Below are 15,778 nucleotides of genomic sequence, written 5' to 3'. Positions count from 1 at the left end.
TTTTTTTGGAGACAGGGTCTCCAAAAAAAACCCCAAAACTGAATATTTATATAATGTATATTTATTTTCAAGTACAGTTCTAAATATATTCTCTGGCTTCAGGGATAACCGTTTAAATATTACATTAAGGCTGAAACAGAAAATACAAGGAAACAACGACTACAGAGAAAAACTGAAAACAGCTGTGTAATAGGTTCAGGAAAAAGTAAGTAAAAACTATAATGTAGGGCCAGGAATTTAGCTCAGTGGTTCCGCCACCTGCTTTGAAAGCACAAGGTCCCGAGTTCAATCCCCGGTACCAAAAAAAACACAACAAAAATACATGTTAAACTATAATGAAAAGTTTGTTAAAAGAAAACTTACAAGAAAGGGGGAAAATACCTGTTTCCTAATATTTTCATTTTGGAAACTCTACCAAAGGAGAAAAATTAAGTCAGTACTTTAAAGAGATTCTGCATGCCAAACACTACATTTTAGAGTATGAATTTTCAAGGAAGGGAAACAAGGCTTCTTTCCAGGGCTGCACATGTACCATGATGGCACACTCTGTGCAGGGTGTGGAGGTGCACACCAGTTAACAGTGCTCTGGGAGCCAGGAGGATGGTGAGTGCAGGCCCGGCCTGCACAACTTAGTCACTTAGGGAGACCCTGTCTCAAAAATCAAAAGTACAAATGAGCTGGAGATGTTGCTAAGTGCAAAGGCCGTAGGTCCAATCCCCAGTACCACAGGAAAGAAAAAAAAAACCACACTCTAGTAATATTTTAATACCATATACAAACTATGGAAATACAGACAGGTAGCCAGAGTAAATCTGAACTTCTTAAAGAAATGCAATTGTTCTAGGCATGATGGAGCATGCCTGTAATTCCAGTACTTAGAGGCTGAGGCAGGAGGACTGCCATTGAGTTCCAGGCCAGCCTGGGCTACATAGCGTCTTCAAGGCCAGTCTGAACTGTATGACGGAGAACCTGTCTCAAAACAAGGGGGGCCCAAGGATGTAGCTCAGCAGCACCACACTTGCCTGGCAAGCACATGGTCCTGAGTTTGATTCCTGTTACTGGAAAAAAGAAAGAAAACAAGGGCTCCACAGATATTTGTATACCTACTCACAGTAGCATTATTCACAATAAAGGTAGAAAGAAGTGAGCATTCATCAATGGCTAAATGGATAAACCAAATATGATCTGTATATACAATAGAGTATTAGTCAGCTTTGAAAAGGAAGGAAATTCTAATGGGGTGTGGTGGGGCATATCTGTAATCCCAGCATTTGTCAGGATGAGGGAGGAGGACTGCCACAAGTTGGAAGCCAGCCTGGTACATAGCAAGATCCCGTTTCTAACACATACTACAACATGGTTGAAACCTGAGAATATTATGGTGAGGAAAGCCTGTCACAAATGGACAAATACCACATGATTCCTCTTACAAGAGGATCTAGAGTAGTGTACTTAATAGTATACTTGAGAGGCTGAAGCAGGAAGACCACAAGTTTGAGGCCAGCATGGACTACATAGAGATCCTGTCTCAAAATAAATAAATACCGGAGATTTAGCTCAGTGGTTCAGGCACATGTCTGGCAAGCGCAAGGTCCTGAGTTCGATCCCCGGTACAAAAAAAAAAAAGGAGATTTCCAAAATAAATAAATAAATAAACAAACAAACTTTCCCCCATACATCAAAGCAATCATAAATGCAATTAAAGAAAGTTGAGCCCCGCATGGTGGCACATGCCTGTAATCCCAGCACTAGGAAAGCTGAGACAGGAAGATCACTTCAAGCTCAAGGCCAGCTTAGGCTACGTAGTGAGTTCAAGACCAGCCTGAACTACATAGCAAGACGCTGTCTCAAAAATACACCAAAACAAAGTTGAAGAAATATTTGGAAGGCTTTGGAAAAAACTGCGTTATAATTAGGAAATGCAGCAATGCCCTGATAATTTTATATTCTAAAACAAACCATCAACTGGCCCAATATCTGTTAAGAAATAAAGCAATCCAAATAAGGAGGAATGCCACCAGTTAAAAAGTCTGCCATGCCAACAGAAATACCATCATGAATTCACAGGTTTCACACTCTAAAGACCAAAAATATTTCCACTGTCCAATACCTGGACTATAGATAATATGGATAAGGGTCTGACATTAACTTTAATTTTTATTTCATTTAACTAATGATATTTAAATAGCCACACTTAGCTACCATACTGAATGACACAACTAGGTTAGTAAACTCTGGGTAAAAGGCCTTTTGTTTTTATTATTTATTTATATAAACCCAGTTTCTACCTATGTAAGACATTATAGTATTCCTATAACCAATGAGCTATCTGGTCAATAGAAGTTGTACAGAAGCTGGGTGTGGTGGCACATGCCTGTAATCCCAATACTTGGGAGGCTGAGGCAGGAAGATCTCAAATCCGAGGCCAGCCTGGGCTACAGAGGTGTTTTAAACAACAACAGTGAAGTTGTACAGAAATAATTCTTATTTTCTAGAAAATTTTCTGTTCAAAAGTAAGTTATGTTTTAGGCAGGCATGGTGGCACAGGCCTATAATCCCAGCACTTGGAAGACTGACTAGGAAGATTGCCATGAGTTCAAGGCCAGCCTGGGCTACCTAGTGAGTTCAAGGCCAGCCTACATAGTAAAACCCTATTTCAAAAGAAAAAAAAACATCAGTAACTACAATTGCCAGAGAAAAACCAAAAGCCTAGGTATTAGAACTAAAGAATCAACAAATTCCAAAAGGGAAAGAACTGGGAAAGAAGTTAGAAGCTGGTATCTTCAACCCACGACCTTTTTGATATGATGTTTAAGAGGACCAACTCAGTGCTATGCCCCTGTGAGTTTTGAGGCCCACTTGGGCAAAGAGACCCTGCCTCAAAGCAAAAATAGAAAGAGGGAGGGGAAGGGAGGGAATGGAGGAGAGGGGAAGGGAGGGGTGGAGGGAAAAAGAAGAATCTCCCTATAAGATACTTAGTAGGTACAAAGGGGAAATAAATTTGCAGTGGAGAAACTTGAAAGCCATCACCATAACCAAATGATCAAAGCTAATATCAACAATTTGGGGCCAAGGGTGTACCTCAGTGGTATAGTGTATGGAGACTCTAGGTTCAATCCTAAGCACTGCAGAGGAAGGGGAAGAAGAAAAAGTAGTAGTAGTGGTGGTGGTGGAAGAGGAGGAAGAAAATTTCCATGGACATACAAAAAGCCACAAGTGACAATGCCAAATGAGTCCATCAAAGCATGATTTCATTTCATCTGATTTATTCCTTTTGTTCATCACACCTTTTCCTTTTTTAGACTGGACTATAAGACCTTCTCTAATCCACAGATTATCTCTAAAGGCACAAATTTTGAACTACTGAGCAGCAGCATAATCACTAGCCACTAGCCCTATGAAAAAACAATCTTTCCTCCCCATAGCTTTTTTTTTTTTAAGACAAGGTCTCACTATGTCAGCCAGGCAGTCTCAAATTCATGATCCTCCTGCCTCAGGATTACAGGCATGCCAGCCCTCCCATAGCTTTCTATATTGTCTATAGATTTTGGTTCCTGGAAGCGGAAAAAGGAAACTACTAAGTTTTCAGAACAGACAAACTACTGATAAAGATCCTTTAGGATCTGCCTCAAAATACTTTCTTTTAGAACATGAAACACAGAACACAACCACAATTATAGGTTTCCAAGAAATTTGGTGAAAAAAAGTGTAGAGTAATGAATACAAATTCTTCAGAAAACAGCTGCTTTACAGAAATATTAGAGAATTAGAAAAGATACTAAGTCATAGCTTGAGCTAAACCATATACAAACCACATCTCCAGGCCAAGTCTATTGTCACCAGATCATTAAGATTACACTAGGGCCAGGGATTTAGCTCAGTGGTTCCGGCACCTGCCTCGAAAGCGCAAGGTCCCGAGTTCGATCCCCGGTACCAAAACAAAACAAAACAAAACAAAACAAGATTATACTAAATATGCCGCCGCCTGCCTTGCAAGGTCCTGAGTTCGATCCCGGTACCAAAAAAAATTACACTAAATGACTCTAAGATTACTATGGCAGAGGATAAAAGAAAATAAAGACAATAGTTTTCAGCATGTGTTTGTGTGGGGGGGGTGGGGGGGTGTGCATGTGTGTACTGAGAATCAAACCCAGGGCCTGGCACATGCCAAGCACATTCTACCTCTGAGCTACACACACCCCTAGTCCCAAAATGTGTATTCTTAAAAAAGTAGTTTTGTAGTAAACCAGATAAATTCTGTTCCTTACCAATTTCAAAGGAAGCATTAAAACACTATGCTTACCCAGGAGCAGCGGCACATGCCTATAATCCCAGCTACTCAGAACTTTGTAAGACCTTATCTCAAAAAATAAAATTGAGGCAGAGAATTGAGTTGGAGGGCAGTCTGGGCCAGACAGTGAGACCCTGGTTCCTAAAAACAAAAACACACACAGAAAAAAATCAAGTGAGGCCCAGGGATTTAGCTCAGTGGCACCACGCCTGCCTCGAAAGTGCAAGGTCCTAAATTTGATCCCTAGTACCAAAAAAAAAATCAAGTGAGTTGCCGAGGATTTAGCTCAGTGGTTTTGCCACCTGCTATGCAAGCGCAAGGACCCAAGTTCATCCCTGGTACCAAAAAAAAAAAATCAAGTGAAGTGGTGCATACCTATAATCCTAACCCCCTGCAAAGCTAAGCCTGGCAGATTTTAAGTTCAAACCGGGCCCAGGCAACATAGAAAGACCTTATCTCAAAATACATACAAAAGCCTGGGTTCAATCCACATTACCTCACTATCACCATCATCTCCACACACATAGAAACCAAAAGATCAAAGTCCCAGGGAATTCAGCAGATGAGACACAGAGCACCTAGATCTGACAGGAAGAGAGGCAGCTGGACTTATCCATGCTGGTGTTTTACCAAATCAGGGGGGAAGGCTTGGTGGTATACTTAATTAAGTGACAAACAAAACAAACAAAAGAGAAGAGATAGTCCACTGAGTTCAATATGAAATTCAAGAACTAATGCAGATGGCACCAGGCATAGTGGTACATGCCTGTAATCCCAGCACTTGGGAAGCTGAGGCAGGAGGATCAGCTAGAGTTTAAGGCCAACCTGAACTACAATGTGAGACCTTGTCTCAAAAAAACAAAAAAGCAGATGTATTATCACCTGAAAACAAGATTTTACTAAAGCCTACACACTTCGTGGTGAGATCCATTCTCTGGCCTCTTCTGCTCACCTGGTTGCAGCCTGTTTTATAAACCAAAGCAGAAGACTTGAGTACTCTGCTCAAAGTAAAAGTGGTCCAACAAAAAAGACCAACAGAAAGGCAGTAAAAGAGGTGATGGTGCTGGGCATTTAGCTCTGGTTCTGTTGCCTGCCTCAAAAGCACAAGGTCCTGAGTTCGATCCCTGGTACCAAAAAAGAAAATGAAGAGGTAAAAAAATTGAGGCCAGGTAGGTGTGGTGATGCATGCCTGTAATACCACTACTTGGGAGGATGAGGTGAGAGGATGAGGCAGGAGGATGGTCAAGAGTTCAAGGCCAAGGGATTCAGCTCAGTGGTGCCCCACCTGCTTCATAAGTACACGGTCCTGAGGTCCTGAGTTCCATCCTCAGTACCAAAAAAAAAAAAAAAAAAGAGTTCAAGGCCAGCCTGAACTACACAGTGAGTCAAGGTCAGCCTGGTACACATGAGACGCTGGGCGGTGTCAAGAGGCCAAAGTGTTAGCTGAATTATCGACTTAGATGAAGTTGTCCAAATATAATGTGTGACTGTCCTGGATATTTTCCAGGTTCACTTTTCTACTCCTCTCCACCATCTTTTCTGCTTCAGCAGGCTAGGCTATATAAAAGTTATCAACAAACTGTGTGTCCCTTGGCTTCTGGTTGGGTCTGACCAATAAGGAATCCAGAAATTATGAAAATAAGGCCAAAAAATCCATTCTTCCAGAATCCTTCCTCCAAGGTACCTCAAAGCTAGCTGAGTCCCTTCACCCAAAAGACCCCATTCCTCTAGAAGCAGCCAGGTAACCACTCCTTCTAATATTCCTCTCCAGCCTACGAATATTAATAGTTTGGCTACAAGTTACTATACTACTTCTTGTGGTACCATTATACCAACAACTTTATAAATAGTACCTTTATAAAACAGACTCTTCTTGAATTATCCTTCCAATGTGTCATTTGTTCTTGTTGAAGCCCTATTAATAGTGATGATGATGATGTAGGTTATAACAGAATAATAAAGAGATAAAATAATAAAAATAGTAAAGAGGTAAAAGTGACTAACAACTGCTAACATACTTCAAGCTCTATGTTGAAGAATTTTCTAAGCTTTTTGTAGATATTAACACATGTAATCGTCACAATTACCTATAACATATATTTGTCTTCACCACCTGCCTCGAAAGCGGAAGGACCCGAGTTCGATCCGTAGTACCAACAAAAAAAAAAAACCAAACATATATTTGTCTAGTTTATTCCCAAATACCAACACCCAGCCCAGTAGCTGGTACTACTGATTTAAAAATCTAATAAGCAGATTTAGTAGGGAAGAGCTCACTTTTTAATACTATACTGTTTAGCATTACACACACACACACACACACACACACACACACACACACACACAAACGCACACACAGCGCGCATGCTCGCACTTTTTGTTTTCAGTACTGGAGATTGGACCCAGGCCCTCCACACTGAGCTACATCCCCAGCCTTCCTTTTATTTTTTTTGTCTTGAGACGAGGTCTTGCTAAGTTCCTGAGTTGCCCAGTTGGGACTCAAGTTCAAAATCCTCTTGCCTCAGCCTCTCAGTGCTGGGATTACAACCATGTGCGACAGTTCTCCTATTTATATTTTAGAAAACAACATGAAGCTGGGCATGGTGATGCACTCCAGTAATTCCAGCACTTGGGAGGCTGAGGCAGGAGGATGGCAATGTGAGTTCAAGGCCAGCCTGGAACGCATAGCAAGACTCTACCCCACCCTCCCATCCAACATGAAGATCAGGGAATGTTGACTCCAAGATCACAGAAGCCAAACACTGAATGAAACCATATGTGAATGACTTCCTTAGGCAGCCTTCAGTAAAGTCATTCCTTTGCCTTCCCACAAGGTAAACAAAGAATTGGGCCCCAATTTTTTAAGTGTAATATTCAAAGCTAAAGTTGCAAATTTTAAAATAGTTATTATGCACCTACAGCTCATTTAATAGGGCAGAGCACCTTTAAATATCAGTTATGAGTTAAACAGATAAAAGGGAAGGGGGCAAACAGAAAAATATACTGTGAGTATAAAACACAAAAATGACGGAAAATGCAAGGGCTCAGTAGTGGACCATTTGGTCAGCCTTTCCTGAGACCCCAGACTTGAGCTCCAGCATCGCTAAAAAAAAAAAAAAAAAAAAGTAAAGGTAAAGGTGAGTGTTCTGTCAATCTGTATCAGCCTCTCCAGTTTCCAAAATACTTCACAATTCATAAAGTAAACCCTACATTTAGGACCCACGTCAGCAAGATCACCTATCATACACGCAGAAATAAAGCACAGAAAAGGTGAGTGTAAAAAATTAGGGCAGAAAGCATACAACATATGAATCAAAGAATGAAAAAATACGATGTAATAGATAAGCATTTCACCGAACGTTCAGTTATATGGAATAATCAAGGCAACTATGATACCCAAATAAAAACTCGGGGAAATAAAATGAAGCAAAAATGAGCAACTCCCGTGATTTGCTGAAACCCAAGTAGATTTTTTTTTTTGTTATGTTGTACTACAAAGCAAGGGGGCAATTCACACGTCTATGAATCTAGAAACCTGAGCCTGCCTCACAAGCGCAAGGACCAGAGTTCGATCCCCGGTACCAAAAAAAAGAAAAAAGAAAAGAAAAGAAACCTGAGAAGTTTCGAGAATAAAGGTCCAAAGAGGAGTAAAAACCGTCAAGAACAGCGAGGTGTGAGTAAGGGTACAACTGGGAAGGAACTGCCAGATCTAATACCTGGACACGAAGAAGAGACGCATAAGACATCCTTAAGTGAAGGTGGGGAGACACTAGGGTTGGATTTGGCTGAAGGAAGACAAAACAGAAAAGCACGGCCTAAGAAGGAACAGCGAGGGTGGAACTTAAAAGAGGTATCGAAGCTCACAGGAGAGAAGTACAGGACCTACAAATCAGATTCTACGGGGTGGGGAAAGGGCCAGTTCGCGACCGATCAGCTGAAACTAGCTTCCAAAAAGCGGCTGTGAGGTAGCTTCGCAGCCCCACCCCACCGCAGCAGCTCCTCCCCAGGAGGACCTCGCGAGGCCAATTGCCCGGCTCAGGCGCTCCCCTTGAGGCTAGGGTCCCACTCCGCCCTGGCCCCGCGGCCAAGAATGGCCTTTTGGGACCCCTCACCGAACGCTGCAGCTCCCCAAGCCAAAACGAGGCGCGCTCCTTTCCGCTGGGGTCTGGGTCGTGATAAAGCGCCTGCACTGCCTGGTACACGAGCTGCAATGTCGGCTTTGCTCCTTCCATGGTGGTGGCGGCAGTGGTGACAGCGACGACTCTGATTCTTCTCCTCAGGCTTCTTGGTTGCTCCGCCTTCGCGCTTCTTCACTGTCTTGGCCACAGCCGCTCCCTGGCTGGCGCCATCTCCTCCTTTTTGGCCGTTACCAGGGCAGAGGGGTTCCCCGTGGAATTTGCCCCCTCGGAAACAGCGGATAGGTCGTATTCAGGTTCCTGGCTCTTTTTTACTAATCTTTCCACTAGAATCCAGCCTTTTGAGCCTGGACGCTGGTTGTGACTTCCTCACTTTCTGACTTGAGCTCAGAAGCCTATCGCCACATGACACAGACCACGCCGCGTACCTAAGCCGCGTTTTAACGGACCGGAAGCGGTAGCTGTAATCCCTTTGGCACACTTCCGCCTGGTGCACTACAAACGGCCTCCTTCCAGCCACGCCTCCTCTTATCTTCCCGCCCCTTCCCGGAAGTGACCCTGCCGGGCTAGGAGCGGAAGAGGGACGACCTAGTTTTGTAGGTTTTTGCGTCCACCTTGAGTTTAGAACCAGCTTGTGTCACGCACCTGAGCAGCTCTTCTTTTCTTGACAATAGGTCCGAGGTCTTTTCTCCCCTTCTGCCTTCTCCATCCCTCTCTGGAGAATCTCTTCTGGCTCCAGTGGATGGTTAAGGCACCGTCAATTCAACCATCTGTAATGTACACTTTACTGGAGATCCGAAGATCACTTAAGACGTGGTTCCTACTCTCACTTTTTGGGAAGAGACAGACGTGTTAACAACTAACTATTTACAAATCTGAAATATGTGTCTCATTGAATCAATCCAGAACGACTTGAATCTCTGTTCAGATTCCTTTTTCTAAATCCTTATACCCAAAAGAAGGCTTTCCGTTATGATGCTTTGAGCTCCAGAATATATGCATATATCTCGGATCATTCTCATATTGGATTATATTTCTGTGTATGCCCTTTCCGAATCAAAAACTAGTCTTAAGGTGGGCAAGGTGGCGCATACCTATAACCCCAGCACTGAGAGCCTGAAACCGGAGGATCACAAATTCCAACCCAGACTGGCAATTTGGTGATTTAGTGCCACCCTGTTTCAAAATTTAACAAGGCTGCGGAAGTAGCTCGGTCCGAAGTCCTGGGTTCAAACCTGTATATTGAAAAAGCAAACAGTATTCTCAATTCACAAAATAGGAATCTTAGAGTACATGTTATTGAACAAATTTGCCACTAAAGATAGCACCATGTTAAGGGGTTTTCCAGCATTGCATCACGCATAAAATATTGTAGTTACAAGATATCAATCGCCGTAGCAAATCTCTCATTTTAGAGAATAAGAATGTGTAGAACAGGGTGGAGGATTTAGCTCAGTGGCACCGCGCCTGCCTCGAAAGTGCAAGGTCCTGAGTTCAATCCCCGGTACCAAAAAAAAAGAACGTGTAGAACAAAAGAATGGGGGCATGTAATTTGCCCAGGGTTACACAATTTTTAAAGTTATAGTTTGACTCCAGATCAGTTTTGTTCCAATGCCTGTCAGTTAGTACAATTTCTATTATCCAGTGTGGTAGTTTGCTTATGAATTGTTATTGTCAGGAATTTTAAATGGCAACACCATGATTAAAATAAAACTTACTGTAGATTTGGTATAATTTTCAGCAAAGAAAAAAAGTGATATTTAAGCTACCTAGTTCATTCTTTCATAAAGAAATTATTATGACCACCTTTACTACTCAGCCATAAAGAAGGTTAAGCTTCAGACATTTATAGCTAAATGGATGCACCTTGAGATCATATTCTTAAGTTAAATAAATCAGACATACATATTTAAATACTGCATTGCTTCTCTCATGTGAGAAACCAAAAAGGGAAATAAGGACTAAAATGTATAATAGACATTAGGAAATGGGAAGTAAATGTTCAAATGGGAAGGGGAACAAGAAAGAAGGGAGAAAGGAAGGGAGGGGCAAGAAAAAAAGAGAAAATAGAAGGGAAAAATGGAAACAAAGCTTTTGTACATAAGGAGGGGAAAGGACTTGCAGGGAGTGAGGAAATGGAAAAAAGAGGTGGGATGTATCACAGGTGCAAATTCCCTATTATGAATTTTATCATTATGTATGCCTAAAATGTACCAATAAATGTTTTTGCTATAAAAAAAAAAGACCACCTTTCTCTGCCTTTGTGGAGCTTGCAGTCTAGTTGCAAAGAAAAACAAGCAATTCGATATAATGAAAAAGTTCTATAACTATCCGCAAAGGAATGGTGTTGGAATTTCTACTCCTATCAAAAGATTATAGAACCCAAATATAAGGGTTAAAATTATAAAACTCCTAGAAGAAAATGAGTATATATTCATGACCTGGTGTTAAACAATGTTTTCTTAGTTATGACACCAAAAATACAACCCACAAAACAAAAAATAATTTCTCCAAAATGAAAAATTTTTGTGTGTCAAAAGACATGTTTTAGTTACTCTGCTTGTTGCTGAGATACAATACCCAACGCCCACAATTTAAAGGAAGAGAGATTTATTTTGAGTCGCAGTTTGTGCAGGTTTCAGTCCCTATTAGACTGCCTCCAAAACAAGGTGGCATGGAGGGAGAGAAGCAATTTATGACATGGCAGCAGGAAGCAGAAAGGATCAAGAAGGCAGGAGGGGTGTATATACTCTTCCAGGCCACTCCCACAGTGATCATTGCCTTCCCACCTGCCTTCACCTCCCAACATCACACCCAGCTATAAACCCATCAGTGGACTAATCCAGTATCACACACCCATGACCCACTCACCTCCCCAAAGCCCCATGGATGAGTACATGAGGCTTTAGGGGAACACCTAGATGAAAACCATAACAGGAGGGCCGGGGATTTAGCTCAGTGGATCCAGTGCTTGCCTTGCAAGCACAAGGTCCCGAGTTCGATCCCCAGTACCAAAAAATAAATAAATAAATAAAAATTAAAAAAAAATAAGATAACAGGATACTATCAAGAAAGTGGGCCAGGGATTTAGCTCAGCGGCACCACTCCTGTCTCACAAGCAAGGTCCTGAGTTCAATCCCAGTACCAACAAAACAAAACAAAACAACAACAAAAAAAAGAGGGCCGGGGATTTAGCTCAGTGGTTCCGCCACCTGCTTCACAAGCATAAGTTGCCGAGTTCAATCCCTGGTACCAAAAAAAGAAAGAAAGAAAGTGAAATCTGGGTGTGGTAGTGCATACCTGTAATCCCAGTGTTTGGGAGGCTGAGGCAAGAAGACTGCTGTGAGTTGAAGGCCAGCCTGAGCTGCATGGTGAATTCAAGGTCAGGCTGAAGTGAGATCCTATCTCACAAAATAAATATAAAAAATAAAAATGATGGCACATACCTGTAATACCAACTATTCCAAAAAAATAAGGAATCCAAATGTCGGGCTGGGGATTTAGCTTAGCGGTTCTGCCACCTGTCCCGTAGAGTGCAAGGACCCGAGTTCAATCCCCGGTGCCCCCCAAAAAAGTAACCCAACTATTCCAGAAGCTGAAACAGAAGTATCATAAATTCAAGCCCAGCCTGGGCAACTTACCAAGACCCTGTCTCAAAACAAACAAATAAATGTATAAATAAATAGGACTGGGCATATAACTCAGTGCAAAGGCCTTGGATTGTATCCCCACTACCACACACACACACATGCACAAACACACAAAGGGAAATGAGAAAATATTTGCAATCTTAATCTGATAAGGGATTAGTATCCATAATATATAAAGAACTCTTGCAACTGATATAGTGGTAAAGGCTGTACCCCAGAAATCAAGAGGCTGAGGCAGGAAGATTACCTCAAATTGGAGGCCAGCCAGGACTACATAGTGAGACCCAGTCTCAAAAAAAGAAAAAAAGCAACCTCTTGCATTTCAACAATAAAAAGACAAATGACACAATTTTTTAAATGGGCAAAATATTTGAATAGGGATTTCTCTAAAAAAGACATGTAAATGCACATAAATGTTAGTTAAAATCATTAGTCATTAAGGACGTGAAATCAAGACTACAGTGAGCCAGGCCTGTGTAGTCCTAGCTATGTGGAGGGCTGAGGTGGGAGAATTGCTTGAGGCAAGGAGTTTGAGGCCAGCCTGGACAACTTAATGAGACTCTCTTGTAGAAAAATAGGAGAGTCAAGGGTATACCTTATTAGTACAGCAGGTGCTTGAGGCCCTAAACTAATTCCCAGCATTACACACACACACACACACACACACACACACACACACACACACACACTTCTCTGATTAAAAATTATTTCAACTGGGACCCAGGATTTAGCCCAGTGGTTTCGCTGCCTGCTGTGCAAGCACAAGGACCCAAGTTTGATTCCCGGTACCCTCCCCCCCAAAAATTATTTAAACCACGTGGAGGGCCGGGGTGTAGCTCAGTGGAAGAGTGCTTGTCTAGCATTTATGAGGTTCTGAGTTCACTCTCCAATACTGAAAAAAATATATTTGACTAACAATTGTGGAAAAAATGGAAGAGATACCTAACCTAGAGTGGAGAAACCACAGGAGAAATTACTTCTAAACTGAGACTGGACTGATGGATGAAAAAGAAGCAATAAACAAAGATCAAGTATTTCAGGCGGAGGCAACAAACATGAAACCCTGTGAGCAGGAGAAGAATGTATGTTCTACCCAGCAATCAAAAAATTGCTTTGTTGTTGTTGTTGTTGTTTTTAGTACTGTATTGAACCCAGGGCCTTGTGTATGCTAGGCAAGTACTCAACCACTAAACTAAACCATGTCCCCAGGGGAAACAAACAATGAACAAAAAGCCAGCTATGTTGACACATCCCTGTAATCCCAGCCATCTCAAAGGCTGAGGCAGGAGGATTCCTGCAAGTTTGAGCCCTGTATGGGTAACTTAGTGATTTAATGAAAATTTGTCTCAAAAAAAATTTTTTTAAGGCCTGGGGCTGTAACTCAGTGTGGAAGTCTTGGGTTGAATTCCCAGTACCTCAAACAAAAAAGACTGGACTATGTAGGTTACTTGGGCATGTAGCAAGCCCTACCCCATAGCATAAATGACACTCACCTAAGGGTCAGGGATGTAGCTCAGTGGTGCCATGCCTGCCTGGAAAGCACAAGATCCTCAGTTTGATCCCCAGTACCAAAAAAATGACATTCACCTTTGGTCTTCCACACACAGCTATAGGTATCCCCGTAGGCCTCTGCGCTGTAGACAAGTCCCAGCTACCTTCAGGGCTTGGCCAGAGTGGTGAGCTGCTATAAACAGGTGGCCAGATAACCTTTTGGCCATACCCTCAGGTCTACCATTTCTCTAGGGCCACCTGTCAAACATCCAAATTGGTTTATAGCATCATTATGTGCAGTCCTTCTGGAAAATTTGCACACAGGTCAAATTCACAGCCAGGAAATGGAATTCTATGAAAGAAAGGCTCACTAATTCTTTCCTTAGCTAAAGTGGCAGACAGCTGTTGCCTGCTGGAGTCTTAAAAAAAAAAATTTCTCAATGTTCCAGCCGGACATGGTGGCACATGTCTGTAACCCCAGGACTTGGGAGGCTGAAGTAAGAAGATCACTGCAAGTTGGAGGCCAGCCTGAGCTCAAACTTTCCCGCACTGCAGGGAGAACTACATAGCGAGAACTACATAGCAAGATTGTCTCAAAAACAGAAAAGAAGGAAAGGAGGGAGAGAGGGAGGGGGGGAATGGGGGAAGGGGGGAGAGAGAGAAAGAAAGAGAAAAAGAAAGAGAGAAAGAAGAAAGAGAGCCGGGTGTGGTGACACATGCCTGTAATCTAGCACTCGAGAGGCTGAGACAGGAAGATTGGCCCAAGTTTGAGGCCAGCCTGAGCTATATAGTGAGTTCAAGGCCAGCCTAAACTATATAGTGAGACCCTATCTCAAAAATCAAAACAAAACAAATAAACAAAGAAAAAAGAAAATGAAGGAAGAAAAGAAAGAAAGATAGGTAGATCCAGAGTCATAAAGAAGTCTGAACTAGATGGCCGATCACTAGATGGGAGCAAGAAATGAGACCAACCAGTGTCTCACACATCTTTGTGTTCTCAAGCCATTGCCTAATATTCATTAAGCACAAAGCCAATGTTTTCAGTGACTTATCTCTTAGAGATTTCTCCTTAAAGAAATAATTCTAACTCCAACACACTGTCTCAGGCAGGGAAGGTGTTAAGAACAAAATTGGGGGGCGGGGTGAAGGGAGGGCTAGGAATGGGGAAAAATAAGAACCAAGATGGATTATGTAAAGGTACAATTCCCAATGAGAAATGTAATTGTGTTGTATACCTACAATGTACCAATAAAAGAATTTAATTTTTTTTTTAAAAAAAGAACAAAATTAGGAAATTATTGTTGTAATAGTCTGGGGGAAAAGTGAAGATGGCCTAATGGAAGGTGTTCACAGTAAGGATGGAGAGAGAGATTTAAGATGAGTTAAGGAGGAAAAAGTTTGATAGGGGAGTTGTTTGGGTTGCAGGGTATGGGGGGAAGGAAGAAAACCCAGGCTTCTGAGACACAGAACCAGGAAGAGGAAATGGTTTTTATGGTAGTGGGGCGGGGTGGGAGGTGAAGATGATGAGTTTCATCTTGCCACAAGGAGTATTAAGGCACACACTAGACAGCTGAAGCCAGCAGATGGTAGCATGTGTGGGACTGAAGCCCCTGGGGATGAAAGTAGAGATTTGAGAGCCATCATGTCTAGTTGGTTGCTGAAGACAAAGGAGTGATTGAGATGAGCCAGGTGGGTGATGTCCCCAGCCAGGCATCTGCAGACAAAGGCTGCTGAAGGTATCAGCAGAATAAGTGAGGCTGGGGAAGAGAACCAGGACAATTTATCTTTAAGCACCATCCAGTAAATGCACCAAAGAAACCAAATATTGTTAGAAAAACAAATATGAAATAAAATACTAGAAATATATGACATATTTGAAATATCAAAATCTTGTAACTTTTGTCCTTAGGCACAACAGTCACCCTAGAAAAAAATGGCTCTGAGGCAAAGCTGAATGGGCTCTGCTCCATCCCAACAAAAAAGACTCCAGCTCCTTGCTCTTCTAAGCAAATGAATATGCTTCTTTAAAATAGAAGGTGAATTTTCTGAATGAAAAGGAGGATGAGTATTTCTTTCACTCACTAGCAGTGAGCTGACCCAAAGGTGGCAGGCTCCTCCTGCCAGTCCCCTCAGGTCCTGTCACAGGGCTTCCTAAACGGATTAGGTCTCCCGTTGAGAAAGTATACATGACTAGAGGTGACAGGAAGCAC

The 15,778-nt window shown here is 42.2% G+C and overlaps 1 protein-coding gene across 2 annotated transcripts in view; it reads right to left on the bottom strand.

The window, feature by feature from the left end:
- The window catches only part of Tnpo3 (transportin 3), a 91,993-nt gene extending 83,116 nt beyond the window's left edge, over nucleotides 1-8,877 (bottom strand). The window contains exon 1 of one of the 2 annotated variants that reach the window (XM_004856367.3): nucleotides 8,404-8,877. In XM_004856367.3, coding sequence (XP_004856424.1) covers nucleotides 8,404-8,523 — 120 coding nt within the window. In that variant the 5' untranslated portion in view covers nucleotides 8,524-8,877. The remainder of the gene's footprint in view (nucleotides 1-8,403) is intronic. The other variant, XM_004856368.3, reaches the window with a different exon arrangement.
- Nucleotides 8,878-15,778: the final 6,901 nt, after the last annotated feature.

This window comes from Heterocephalus glaber, unplaced genomic scaffold, assembly GCF_053883595.1.
Source record: "Heterocephalus glaber isolate CG9 unplaced genomic scaffold, H.glaber_assembly_v1.0 deba00000546, whole genome shotgun sequence".
Classification (NCBI taxonomy): domain Eukaryota; kingdom Metazoa; phylum Chordata; class Mammalia; order Rodentia; family Bathyergidae; genus Heterocephalus; species Heterocephalus glaber.
The sequence above is the reverse complement of the archived record's forward strand: the minus strand, read 5'-3'. Positions and strand labels throughout refer to the sequence as shown.